The 15,025-nt window shown below is 41.1% G+C and overlaps 1 protein-coding gene across 8 annotated transcripts in view; it reads right to left on the minus strand.

The window, feature by feature from the left end:
- Positions 1–15,025, minus strand: part of slc12a2 (solute carrier family 12 member 2) — a 149,350-nt gene that overhangs the window by 59,222 nt on the left and 75,103 nt on the right. For all 8 annotated transcript variants that reach the window (XM_061847504.1, XM_061847499.1, XM_061847497.1 and 5 more), the window contains exons 13-17: positions 13,215–13,316; positions 10,912–11,067; positions 7,306–7,405; positions 6,847–6,958; positions 811–951 (exon numbers count right to left, since the gene is read on the minus strand). In XM_061847504.1, the coding sequence (XP_061703488.1) occupies positions 811–951; positions 6,847–6,958; positions 7,306–7,405; positions 10,912–11,067; positions 13,215–13,316 (611 nt within the window). The remainder of the gene's footprint in view (positions 1–810; positions 952–6,846; positions 6,959–7,305; positions 7,406–10,911; positions 11,068–13,214; positions 13,317–15,025) is intronic.

Here is a 15,025-nt window from a genome sequence, read left to right on the forward strand (position 1 = left end):
TCTTGGATGCACAGAATATCAACCTTTCTCCTTATCATCATGTCAACCAACTTCTGAGTTTTTCCTGTCATTGTCCCAACATTCAAAGTCCCTACAGTCAGTTGTAGGCTCTGTACATTCCTCTTTTTCTTCTGACGATGGATCCGGTTTCCTCCTCTTCTCACAGTTCTGAAGACCAGGGTAAAATTCTGGCCCTTACCTGTGCAGGCTTTGGATGTTCTTCCAGTGCTACGTGGGTTTTCTCCGGGCACTCCGGTTTCCTCCCACTTCCAAAAAACATGCAACATCAATTGGAGACTCTAAATTGGGCCTAGGTGTGAATGTGAGTGCGACTGTTGTCTGTCTTCATGTGCCCTGCAATTGGCTGGCAACCAGTTCAGGGTCTACCCTGCCTCCTCCCCGATGTCAGTTGGGATAGGCTCCAGGACTCCCAGAACCCTCGTGAAGATAAGCGGCTAAGAAAATGGATGGATGGATGGATGGATGGATGGATGGATGGATGGATGGATGGACTCCCAGTTGGCCTGGGAATGCCTCGAGATTCAAGAAGTGGATAAACTGGCTGGGTAGAGGGAAGTCTGGGTTTCCCTAATTAAGCTGCTGTCCCCACGACCAGTCTTCAGATAACCGGAGGAAAATGGACAGATGGACGTCCGTAACTGAATCACAACACACATTCAGTAGAAACATTTAATAGCTTATGAACAGATGACCTTACTAACATTTGCTTTTGATCAGTTTGTTTTTTGTAAAACATCCGACCAACCTTACTGCAAGTTTGTTGCTGCTTGCTTTAGATTTTAGTGGTACCTGAAGGAGGTATTGGCTGCCTTGCCGCATGTCTTCTGCAAACACTGGTGTATAGAAAGCCTTTGTTTCATTCTTCAGCAGCCATCGCTGATACCGGGACTGGTCTGTTGCCAGATCTTTAAAGTTTGGCCTTCTATAACCCTGTGGGGTGGCAAAGACACATGGCTCACATTCAGACACTAAATATTGAATCAAGTAATTTTAGTGCGCAGAATTATGTCTATCAATGCCCCAGCAGTAGCCACATCATTTTTAATATAACTTTCAATCATCCAGGTAACCCCATTAAGAACAGTTTCTCATTTGCAATGCTTATTACTGTAAAGACGGCAGAGTACAACAAAGCAAACTAAAAGCAAATACAAATGAATAACCAGACAAATAAAACAAAATATATGCACACACACACGCACACACGCGCACACACACACACACACACACACACACACACTCTTCTTCTTTTCCTTGCGGCTTGTCCCATCAGGGGTCGCCACAGTGTGCCATCTTTTTCCATCCAAGCCTGCATCTTCCTCTCTAATGCTAACTGCCCTCATGTCTTCCCTCACAACATCAGTCAACCTTCTCTTTTTCTTCCTCTTTCTTCTTCCTCTTGCTCTTTTGCTGGGCAACTCCATCCTCAGCACCCTTCCACCAATAGACTCACTCTCTCGCCCCTCAACATGTCCAAACCATTGAAGTCTGCTCTCTCGAACCTTGTCTCCAAAACATCCAACTTTAGCTGTCCCTCTAATGAGCTCATTTGTAATTCTATCCAACCTGCTCACTCCGAGAGAGAACCCCAACATCTTCATTTCTGCCACTTCCATCTCCGCTTCCTTTTGTTTCTTGAGTGGCACCCTAATCCGTACATCATGGCTGGCCTCACCACTGTTCTATAAACTTTTTTTCATCTTAGCAAAGACTCTTCTGTCTAATAAAACACAAGATACCTTCTGTCAGCTGTTCCAACCTGCTTGGACCTGTTTCTTCACTTCCTTACCACACTCAACATTGCTCTGGATTGTTGCCCCCAAGTATTTGAATTCATCCACCTTTGCTAAATCTTCTCCCTGGAGCCTCACTCTTCCTCCTCCACTACTCTTATTCACCCACATATATTCTGTTTTACTTCGGCTGATCTTCATTCCTCTCCTTTCCAGTGTATGCCTCCAGTTTGTAATTGTTCCTCCACCCGATCCCTGTTTTCACTGCAGATTCACAATGTCATCCGCGAACATCATGGTCAAAGGGGATTCCAGTCTAACTTCATCTGTCAGCCTATCCATTACCACAGCAAACATAAAAGGGCTAAGAGTTGATCCCTGATGCAGTCCCACCTCCACCTGAAATTCTTCCGTCACACCCACAGCACACCTCACCACTGTTCTGCTGATCTCATACATGTCCTGTATTATTCTGACCTATTTCTCCGCCACAACAGATCTACACATGCAGTACCACAGTTCCTCTCTTGGTATTCTGTCATAGGGTTTCTATAGATCCACAAAGACACATTGTCGCTTCTTCTGACCTTCTCTGTACTATTCGACGAGCACCCTCAAGACAAATAATGCATCTGTCATACTTTTTCTAGGCATGAAACCGTACTGTTGCTCACTTCTGTGCTGAGTCTAGCCACCACGACTCTTTCCCATAACTTCATTGTGTGGCTGATCAACTTTGTTCTTCGATAGTTGCCACAGCTCTGAACATCACCTTTGTTCTTAAAAATGGGAGCTAGCACATTTTTCCACCATTCTCCAGGCACCTATCACCCGGTATTATTCTGTTGAATAAGTTGGTCAAAAACTCCACAGCCTCAAAATTGCTTCCATACCTCCACAGGTATGTAAACAGGACCAACTGCCTTTCCATTTTTCATCCTCTGTATTGCCTTTCTAACTTCCCCCCTTCCTAATCATTGCCACTTCCTGGTCCTTCATACTTTCCTCTTGTACTCCTCCTTCTCTCTCATTTTCTTTATTCATCAACTTCTCCAAGTATTCTTTCCACCCATTCAGCACACTACTAGCACCGGTCAACACATTTCCATCACTATCCTTAATTACCCTTACCTGCTGCACATCCTTTCCATCTCTATCCCTCTGTCTGCCCAACCTGCAGAGATCCTTTTCTCCTTCTTTCCTGTCTAACCTGGTGTACATGTCGTTATATGCGTCTTTTGACTCACCACCTCTCCCTTTGCCCTACGTTGCATCTTAATGTATTCATTTCACCTCTCAATGCTCTCAGTGTCCCACTTCTTCGCTAATCTGTTTGTATGATTTCCTATATTTTGGGGTCCACCACCAAGTCTCCTTCTCCCCTTTCCTACAAAAAGACACCCCAAGTACTCCCCTGCCTGTCTCTTTGATCACCTTGGCTGTAGTAGTCCAGTCTTCCAGGAGCTCCTCCTGTCCAGCGTGAGCCTGTTTTACCGCTTTCCGAAAGGGGACACAACATTCTTCTTTTCTATGCTTCCACCACATGGTTCTCTGCTCTATCTTTGTCTTCTTAATCTTCTTACCCACCACCAGAGTCATCCTACACACCACGATCCTCTACTGTAGAGCTACCACTTCCTTACAGTCTGTAACCTTCAGATTACATCATCTGCACAAAATGTAATCCACCTACGTGTTTCTACCTCCGCTCTTGCAGGTCACTCTATGTTCCTGCCTCTTCTGGAAAAAAAGTGTTCACTACTGAATCACCGTGATATTGTGGGCACGTACATGCCCGCGCACCATTGCACTCGCAGATTTGCACGAATTTGTCGAGCACGAAAAATCACGCGTTTAAAATTTGTTACGAGTAGAAATATAGTACATAGATATTGAAAGGCGTCGCTTATTTTGTGTAGTTTTGACCAATGTTCCCTCTAAGCCGTGCCACTGTGCAATTGCCGCACACTCTCGGCGCACATGAAAACCGATCCAGCGCAGTGAACCACAGCCTGACGTCTTTTTTTTTCATTTTTTTTTTAAACACAAAAGCACACGGTCTTTAAAAATGAGCTGCTGCTCAGCCAACTTCTACTTCCTAGTAAACCTGACAGCGCCCTCCACCTCAGCTTTTAAAGGGGTCTACTCATAATTACAAACAGAACACATACCCGCAACTTTATATCTATGGGCTTGACTGGTGGACCACAGCCGTAACTTTATATCTGCGGGCATGACTGACCACACCAATAAATTTTTCAAATGTGAGTGACTGATCCTGCCATTTACATCCTTTTTGAAAAGTCCACCACTGCCTGTTCCTCAAATTTCCTTTCGAGGATGCCGTACTTACCCATCACTTCTTCATCATCCCTGTTGAATTCACCAAAATATACATTACAATCTGCACCAATCACAACTCTCTCTCTCTCTGTCTGGGATGCTCAGACCTACTTCATCGAGTTCCTTCCAGAATTTCTCTTTCAATTCCAAGTCACGTCCTACCTGTGGAGCACAGCCGCTAATCACATTATACATAACACCCTCAATTTAAAATTTCAGCCTCATCACTCGATCTGATACTCTTTTCACCTCAAAGACATTCTTCGCCAGCACTTTCTTTAAAATAACCCCTACTCTATTTCTCTTCCCCTCTACTCCATGGTAAAATATTTTAAAACCTGCTCCTAAACATCTTGGGTTACGACCTTTCCACCTGCTCTCTTGAATGCACATTTTATCAACCCTCCTCCGAAACATCATGTCAACCAACTCCTGATCTTTTCCTGTCATAGTCCCAACATTTAAAGTCCCTACACTCAGTTGTAGTCTCTGTACATTCCTCCTCTTCTTCTGCTGAAGAATCCGCTTTCCTTCTCTTCTTTGTCTTTGACCCACAGCAGCTGAATTTCCACTGACACCCTCCAGGTGAACGGATTCCGGGTGGGGGGGGTCAGGAGGTTGGGCGTTGTTAACCCAGGCCACGACTGATCCGGTATTGTATTCTTTAGATGAACGCTCAAATTTGTTTGGCACAGTTTTGCACCAGATGCCCTTCCTGACGCAACCCTCTGCATTTATCTGGGCTTGGGACCGGCCTACAGATTGCACTGGCTTGTGCCCCACATGCCCTATAGGGCTGCATTGCGCACACACGCACACACACGCACGCACACGCGCACACACACATACACACACACACACACACACACACACACACACGCACGCACACGCGCACACGCGCACACACACATACACACACACACACACACACACACACACACACAGTAGATAAAGAATACAATTTATATACAGTGAGTAAAGCAAGTATTTTGAAACAATTTTGCAGGTTCTCCCACTTTGAAATCATGTCTGCTGTATCACTGTCTGGTGTTTCAAAGGCACAATCTGCGTCTTCATTGCATCCATTGTTTAAGCACATTTAGCATAGCAAAAGAGCATTAAAAGCGAAACGAAAGCAAATATGAGACAACTATGTACTGAGAAGGGTTGCGTCAGGAAAGGCATCCGGCGTAAAAATTGTGCCAAACATATGTGCGTTCATCTGAGATGACACGCTGTGGCGACCCCGAAAGGGACAAGCCGAAAGAAACTTACTTTATTTTAGTTCCATGTCCACTGTGAGAGACAATCTAAAAAAAAAATATGCTTTTACTGCTGCAAATCAGTATTTGAAGACCTGTGAAAATCAATGATAATATTTGGTACAGTAGCCTTTGTTTGCAATTTCTGAGTTCAAACGTTTCCTATAGTTTTTCACCAGGTTTGGACAAACTGCAGCAGGGATTTTCGCCCATTCCTCCACACAGATCTTCTCTTGATCAGCCAGGTTTCTGGGCTGTTGCTGGGAAACTTGGTGTTTGACCTCCCTCCAAAGTTTTTCTATTGGGATTAGGTCAGGAGACTAGCTCGGCCACTCCAGAATCTTGATATACTTCTTACGGAGCCACTCGAAGGTTATCCTGGGGGTGTGCTTCAGGTCATTGTCATGTTGGAAGACGTGGCCATGAACCATCTTCAATCCTCGAATTGAGGGAAGGAGATTGTTTCCAAAAATTTCACAATACATGGCCCTGGTTATCCTCCCCGTAATACAGTGTCGTCATCCTATCCCATGTGCAAAAAAACCCCACCCCCAAAGCATAATGGTATCACCTCTATGCTTCACAGTAGGGATGGTGGTGTTTTTAGGATGGTATTCCTCATTCTTTCTTCTCCAAACACAACAAGTGGAATTAAGACAAAAAAGTTCTATTTTAGCCTCATCTGGCCACATAACCCTCTCCCCATGACTCCTCTTTGTAATACCAATGCTCATGGGAAAATTTGAGACAGGTCTGGATGTGTGCTGATTTAAGATGGGGAACCCTCTGTGTCATGCATGACGTCTTGTCTTAGTGTAATACCCACAGTAACCTTGAAAAAAGTGGTGCCAGGTCTCCTCAGGTCATCTCCTTCAGCTCCTCCCAATTAGTTCTGGGGTTATTCCTCAGATTTCTTCGGCTCACTGATATGCCACGAGGAGAGATTTTGCTTGGAGCCTGACAGTCATGTTTCACTTTTTCCATTTTCTAATAATTGCTCAAACAGTTGATTTTTCCCTGCCCAGCTTGGCAATTGCCCTGTAGCCCTACAATTTTTTTTCTCTGGTGTCTTTGCAGCTCTTTGGTCTTAGCCAAGTTAGTAGTTGGAGTCTTGCGGATTATGTGAGGTGGACAGATGTCTTTATGCAGATAAGGATGTCAAACAGGTGCTTCTAATTTACAATAAGAAGTGGGTGTGTGTGGGTTGACTTTTTAGAGGTGGACTAACAGGTCCTTTGAGGGACAATTTTTTTGCTGATTGCCAGGTGTTCAAATACTTATTTGCAGCTGTAAGATACTAATACATTATTTTAAAAAAATTATACATTGTGATTTTCACATTTTTTTCAAATCATGTCTAATATTGCCAGAAAGAAATGCATTTCATACTTTATTTTTAAACGAGTGAGGTGTAACTATTACTGTTGCAAATCCATCACAATTACAGTATTACCTGCTAGTATTTGTATCAGAAAGAATTTGCTCACCGTCCGAACATGACCGCAGATCATCAGACCCACATTCTTAGTAAAGCTGTGGACGAGGTCCAATAGAGCTGGACGGGAATTAGGATAACCAGTCATCACCAGACACTGGGGTCTAGATCAAATAATAAGTGAAAATGTCCATCAATCACTGCTTAATAAACTTTGTTTTCATGTTACTGTGGCCTTGTCTTGGCAAGAGGGGAGTTGGGAGGGTTATCTGAAGCAGATTAGCACAATCAAAGCAAAAATGTTAAATTCCTTTGGATTATAAATAGGTGGTGAGAGGACACCAGAATGGACTCAGAGGGTCACATTATAATCATTAACTATTTAATCCCTTTTTAATGCTGCAAATTAGCTTCCATCTGAAATGTAAATAGTAAAATAACCATTCATTTTGACTACAAAGATGATCCACACAAATTCATCAGTTATTGAGTGCTAACTTGTCTTTTATACCTGAAATTCTTAATGTGGTCTTCTACTCCACTAAGGTGCAACGTGTGAGTGAGAGCCTGGTGGTAGGTCAAAGCTTGGGTCGATGAGCCCCAGTTCACATCTGGATGGGAGAGAACATGCACACAGAAAAACTTGGGAATCAGGAAGGGTGTTTGAGTTATCCTGCTGAACCACAGGGCATCTACCCTATGAGAACCCCGTGCATCTACTGTATGCGTAGCTGCATGTGAAGCTGTTCCAAGTCAAAAGGCATGCATTGCATTTGGAGAGGTTGCAAGGGCATACTCCAGCGTGCCAGTTCTGTATTACGTTAGAACTTGCATTAACGCCAGTTTTTGGGTTAAATGTTCAGTATCAGTAAAGATAAACAAATCTTTTCTTAACATTGTGCAATGTCAGTAATTCGAAAGAATGTGATCGAATTATTTGAACGATTTCAGTATTAGATTTGCACACAGCTAACAGTGTGTGCAATCAACCTCAACCATGTAAAAAAAGATAGTACACCCTTCTCTTGGAATTGAATTGCTTTCGTCAGGAAATAAGTACTATTGTAGGCCTTAAACCTACAGTGAAGAAAATAAGTACTTGAACACCCTGCTATATTGCAACTTCTCCCATTTAGAAATGGAGGGGTCTGAAATTTTCTTTGTAGGTGTATGTCCACTGTGAGAGAAATAATCTAAAATGACAAATCCAGAAGTCACAATGTATGATTGTTTTAATGATTTATTTGTGTGATACAGCTGCAAATAAGTATTTGAACACTACAGAAAAACAATGTTAATATTTGGTACAGTAGCCTTTGTTTGCAATTACAGGGGTCAAACATTTCCTGGAGTTGTTCACCAGGTTTGCACACACTACAGGAGGGATTTTGGCCCACTCCTCCACACAGATCTTCTCTGGATCAGACAGGTTTCTGGGCTGTCACTAAAAAACACGAAAATCCAAAGATTTTTCGATTGGGTTTAGGCCTGGAGATTGGCTAGGCTACGGCAGAACCTTGATATGCTTCTTACAGAGCCACTCCTTGGTTTTCCTGGCTGTGTGCTTCGGGTCATTGTCATATTGAACGACCCAGCCACGACCCATCTACAATGCTCTGACAGAGGGAAAGAGGTTGTTCCCCAAAATCTCACAATACATGGCCGTGGTCATCCTCTCCTTAATACAGTGCAGTCGTCATGTCCCATGTGCAGAAAAACATCCCCATAGGATGATGCTACCACTCCCATCCTCCACATTAGGGCGTTCTTGGGATGGAACTCAACATTCGTCTTCCTCCAAACACGGTTAGTGGAATTATGACCAAAGGGTTCCATTTTAGTCTCATATGACCACAAATCCTTCTCACATGACTCCTCTGTATCATCCAAATGGTCATTGGCAAACTTAAGACAGGTCTTTACATGTGCTGGTTTAAGTAGGGGAACCTTCCATGCCGTGCATGATTTCAACCCATGACGTTTTAGTGTATTACCAACAGTCACCTTGGAAACGGTGGTCCCAACTCTTTTCAGGTTATTGACCAAGTCCTGTTGTGTACTCCTGGGGTGATTCCTCACCTTTCTAACGATCATTGAGACCCCTTGAGGTGATATCTTGCATGGGGCTTCACTCCGACTGAGATTGACTGTCACGTTCATTTTCTAATGATTGCTCAAACACTGGACCTTTTTTTCACCAAGCTGCTTGGCAATTTCTCTGAAGCCTTTTCCAGCCGTGTGGAGTTGTACAATTTTGTCTCTGGTGTCTTTGGACACGTCTTTGGTCTTGGCCATGTTACAAGTTTGAGTCTTACTGATTGTATGGGGGGGGACAGGTGCTTGATGCATCTAACGACCTCACACAGGTGCATCTGATTCAGGATAATACATGGAGTGGAGTTGGACTTTTAAAAGCGGACTAACAGGTCTTTTAGGGTCAGAATTTTAACCTATAGACAGGTGTTCAAATACTTTTTTGCAGCTGTATCACGCAAATAAATTGTTTAAAAAAAAAATCATATATTATGATTTCTGGAATTTTCTTTTTCGATTATCTCTCTCACAGTGGACATGCACCTACGATGAAAATTTCAGACCCCTCCATAATTTCTAAGTGGTAGAACTTGCAATATAGCAGGGTGTTCAAATACTTATTTTCCTCACTGTAACAAAAAAAAGTACATGAAACTTAAAAGGTACAATTTATACAATATTCTGTGTCATAATTTAATTAAAATAATTTAGGCTGCTGTGTTTGGAAAAAGTGATTATGTATTCAGGATTTTAAAGTTTGGAATTTATTTTAAAAATGATTTTAAAAGATTTGAATTGCTTCAATTTTATTTTTGTTTCTAGCATGATGTATTTTAATGCATCATGTATGTATACCATTTGTGTGTGGCCACCTTAAAGGTGGCATATTTTTCCAAAGCAACTTTTTGTAGTTTTCGTAATATTGGCTTTACCTCATGAAACGTAAAATATCAATTAAAATTTTCAGAGGCATGAAATAAGAACATGTGAATTTCTCAAGCTTATCTACGTCACTAGCGAAGATCTCTGGCCTTCCCTTTCCACACTCGAGCTTGCAGTATTCAACATGACGAATACGTGTCCTCTCATAAGTGGGTCTTCTATGTAGAGGCAACGAATCAGAGGAAATGGCAACTATAACTAAGTGGGTCAAACAGAAGTAGCTATTAGAGGGGCTTTTTCTGGACACTGCCATGACAAAAACAAGGTGTTTTATTTTTTTTCAAATTCTCCCTGATACTAAATAAATTCTATGGAAGTCTAGATACCAAAAGTACAGGTGAGAGCGTGATGATGCAACATTGCCAAATCAGTGACTTTTGCACTACTGGTCTAGTATTCTAACCCTATTATTGAAAAACAACAACAAAAAAACTACTGTTTACTTGTTTCTTTGTGTATAGGATTAAATACTTGTGATACTCTCAGATGCATTTGGAATGGGATACACTCTGCGGCTCCACTCGCTTGACAACAAGCAGCACTTCGGCTGTTATAATAAAATATTAAAGTATTCAGTATTATTCAAAAAGAGCCTTCAAGCTGTGTATTGCCACTACCAGTCAGAGTTTCCTTGAAAACTAACCATAAAACAGAGAGTAAGATTGTTGAACTCTGCTATGTTGTGTATTTGAAACAACCACATAGCCTCTATCATGCATACGATCGAGAGAAAAAAAAACCCCACACCGTTCCACATAACAATTAATATAAAATGATACAGTACATCTAGAGAGAGAGAGAGAGAGAGAGAGAGAGAGAGAGAGAGAGGGGGAGAGAGAGAGAGAGAGAGATTAAAATAGGGACAATGTACATTAGCTTTTTTTTTTATTTAAGAGAGTTACGTATACTGTATGCTAAAGAACATGACAGCTGTTCAAATATTACACTTAGTTAAATGAAGCATTGCCAAAAAGGTTGCCATTAAAACAAACATGAGTTCAAAAACATAAGTCAACAGCAATTCACTGATCAATATGGTCCCTTTACCAACCTAGAAGTAAGCAAACAAATAACATTTTAAGTTCAGGTCATATTATTGCGCATACAGTAGAAATTGAGAATTTTAAGTTTAAACACTTACCTGGCTTTTTATAACTGACGTAAATATAGAGTCCCAGAACAATGACGTTGGTGAAGAGAGCAGCCCACCAGTTAATGACAAACATTACCACACAGCACAGAACAGCTCCAGCAAGCGAAACCCACATGTTGTAATACTTGAAGCTGGGACGCCACCCTGGCATGAAAATGGCAAGTCACAATTCAAAACACAGATGTTATTTTCTTTTTCTTTGAAAGTACAACTGACATACCTACATCTAAACCCTCGCAAAATTATTAGAAGTGCATCTGTTAAAATGACCAAAAGAATTAGATGTGAAACTTGAGTAGGTTTGTGAAATATAGAAACGAGGACAGAATTACTCGAGCTGTTAAAAAAACAAAATAAATGGGATACAACAAACGTTTTTCAATGAACTGTGATCATGGACTACTAAAATATTACAAAGGGCATGGAGAGAGAACATACTATATTGATGTTGAATGTGCTTGGGTTAAAGTATGAGGAATAGGTCTGTTATACTGCACATGAGATCAGAAAGTTACGCCAGCAATTTAGGACCATATTTCTTCATTTGCTGTCAGGGTACCACAGAGAGTAAAAAGCTTTTAGTGATGGGACACAATTATACTGCATTGTTATGCAACGACTGAGAGACGATAACTACAACACATAAAGGGTACAATGACCAAACCACTTCACTCAATATTAATCAAAGATTTCCCGAGTGAGTTTGGTAATGATGCAGCTAATATTTGTATTCAAATGGCAGTAAATTTAGTCTATTTTGTCAATATTTTAGTTATTAGCCTCAAATTAAGCCATGTACCATTTATGTCCATGTAATTACATAATCTGTTGAGTGGAATTAAACCCAAACACAGACAGAATCTGTACCTGGAGCACAGCTAGCGCTATGGGGTCAAAGGGAAAAAGAGCATAGAATTCAATCTGTATAAAAAACAAAACAAAACGATATATATATTTCATTTGCCCCACTGTTGCCACCCATTCAGTCAACACTAGGAGCCAGCTGCAGCATTCAAGCCTACAATTTCAAAACCATGAAGAATGTCTTGCTTGAATAGTTTTTTTTAAACATAATTAAAACAATTACAAAAACAGGACTATAATCCTCAACATGCAAACAAAAACACGTAAAACTGTATGACAGGAATGATCATGAAATGACAATAACTTTGCACTCCCAGCAGCTCTAGCTGACTTCCATACACTGATATTATGCAACAAAATACATTACATATTATCCCAATGTGATAGTAGTGTTTAAATTAAAGTAATACAAAATACAATCATACAAGTAATTTTCCCCAATCTATTATTACATCATGTATTGCATTACAAAAGAATCAAGGCATATTCACTCCCATTTTCACAGAGACAGTGAAGGCACTGAAGGTTTCATTCTGAATGGATGTTAAAAATTGTTTTTTTTCAAATTATTTTTGTATATACATTTTTTGGGACACCGTGCAGACATGCCAAATCTTGACAGCCGGTCCGTGAAAAATAATGCCTACTCGACACCGGTTCGCGGTGCAAAATAGGTTGGGGACCACTGGCGTACAAGATCAAGATGTTCCCACTTGATATAGTTGGGTTCACCTGAACAGAGAGCTCAGGCTCTGATACCAGTCTTCTTGAGAGGGTTGGACTCTTCCACAATGGATCTGCCCACAGTGTGAAGCGTCAAGATGGTAAGGGCATAGTTAATGGCACTGAGTTGGGTAGCTTTGGGGTTGGAGAATGGGGGTCCTGACTATTGCATGTGGTGGTTCAGTGAACCCATATTTTCCTTGGAAGGGGTATTGGAGAGTGCTTCTGGTGGGGTCTCCCTCTCTCCGTGGAGGGAGTTCAGTGGTCACATGGGTAATGAGAGTGAGACAAGAAAGAAAGTGATTGGGTCTCTCCTTGTCCTCAGCATTTTATGCACCACCTCTGGCTATCTACACACTGTCCGTCGCTAAAACCCATTTAGCTCATTTATCTACCTCTTTGGTTAGATCTTTGGCTAAAAACTGGCATTCCTATCCGTTTGCCCATAGATCTATTGTCCCTCCTTAGCACGTCCAAACAACTTCAACCTGGCCTCTTCAGCTTTGTCTGCAAACCTTCCGATTTATAGAGGGGGATTCATGTAATCATTTTCGAACTTGGAATATGCTCATTTAATGCCTATTAGGATCAAGACTTCAAGTCAGATTATGTAACCAAAGTGAACGTTGAAGTGATTTTCAGACTTCTACCACTTCTCTTAACTTATATTACTGTTTATCACAATTTTCCATCTATAAACTTACCTGGGGAGTTAGCCAATGAAGCATGGAACACAGAAAAGTTGATCAAGGCATAGGAGGCCAAGAAAAAGTTGGAGATGATAGGGGCAATGACATTCAGTTCAGCTGTAAAGACAACATAATTAAGATTACAAATTGTTCATTCTTACATTCTTAAAAACAGTGTTGTGGTTCACATGTAGCATTTAGCACTTTCTCTGCTATTTCAAATGTCTTGCATAAAAAAATGTGGCTTTGAATAATCAACAGTAAAGCCTAAAAGCATCACTACTATGCAAAAAGTATTTTATTTTAATGAGGAAAAATCACCCTGCATTCAAATTTATGAAGTACATGTCTTTCAAGCTATGAAAAATATGCCCCCCCCCAAAAAAAAAATAATTTAAGAGGATTTCTGGGGATCCCCCGAGCCCACGCAGAGATTTTTTGTAAATTTTTGAACATAACCTAAGCACTGCACTGGTCATGTGGTGCCGTGTAATACGGTTTTGAATCTTAGAGGGTGCTTCTGCGTCCCCCCATCTCTGTTTGCACCACCTGTCTCTAATCTGCCTCATCACCACTGGCCTGTCATAAGCCTGCCTGTTTCCAGAAATCCTCGGCAAAGTGTTGTTTACTTCAAGCAGTACCACAGCCCAGTTGCATCAGGTAAGCTACTCTATTCCTTGTTCCTCTTCTTGACTTCTGTGACTCCTCGTTTTCAGTGCTCTCCTGTGTTCCTGAGTCCCGTCACTCCTGCCATCAAGATCCTTGCGGCGTTAAGAGGCTCACAAAATTAATGGATAAATCAAGGCAGTAGCACAATAAGGCATAAAATAAAAATCTTCAAGCAGAAAAATATTTATTTATAGCGCTCAAGTACATGATGTACAAATTTAGGATTCAAATTAAATTCGCCTCATTTCTTTCCTTTTTTTGGTTTTGGACTCCAACTTGAGCTGGGACCCATCACCACCTGCAGCTGATGCCTGCCTTAAACTATGCCACATGAATAGCATGCTCTTATACACTCTCATTGTGGAAAAGAATTGAGTAAAGTCATTGTTTCATTTTTCACAATTATTTTTATTTTTACCCACTTTTACCCAAATGCTAATCACAAATGTATCTTTGAGGAAAATATTAAGTACAGGTTGTACTTAATATTTTCTGGATTATAGGGCGCATCGAGTCATAGAGGTTTATTGACAGCTGTGTTTAAAATAATGAGTCCAAATGTAACCGACCAGATTAAGCTATGTTTTCAGTATATTTTTATTGCTATGTCAAGCGAGTGACCAGTAAGTGCAGTAGATTCTCAGAAAACAAACAAGACACAGCATTCATGATGCACAGTGTGCCCTTGCCCATTTCTGGCTCTGCATATTCGTGGATTTTGCTCTCCAAGGTTTTTTTTTTTAAATGAACTGTATTTTCCCGATCGTAGAGGTATTAAATTCTCTAAATAGATGAGGAGCCACAGTAGACATTACAACGCACAATGTGGTGCACCTTACGTATGTGCATACTGAGTTCTAACATTTGCAAATGTTGTCTGACTTTTCCAACAAGGTTCACTTACACTCTGTTTACACTTAGCATGCATGCTCGCACATGTTTTGGCATGTATATAAGCTACCACATGATGGCGTTCACAAGGTAGTGAGAAACAATTGAATTTCATATCTGTAAGCATAAGAAGCTTACATTGTGCCAGACACTGCCTGCATGTGAGTCAAAACATGCACTTCAAACGTTATTTACCTCTCCCCTGCATGCTTTCAGGCACTAGCATTTAAAGTGCAAGTTTTGTGCCAATTATTTTTTTTAGTCAT

The sequence above is a fragment of the Syngnathoides biaculeatus genome, chromosome 17, assembly GCF_019802595.1.
Source record: "Syngnathoides biaculeatus isolate LvHL_M chromosome 17, ASM1980259v1, whole genome shotgun sequence".
Taxonomy (NCBI): Eukaryota; Metazoa; Chordata; class Actinopteri; order Syngnathiformes; family Syngnathidae; genus Syngnathoides; species Syngnathoides biaculeatus.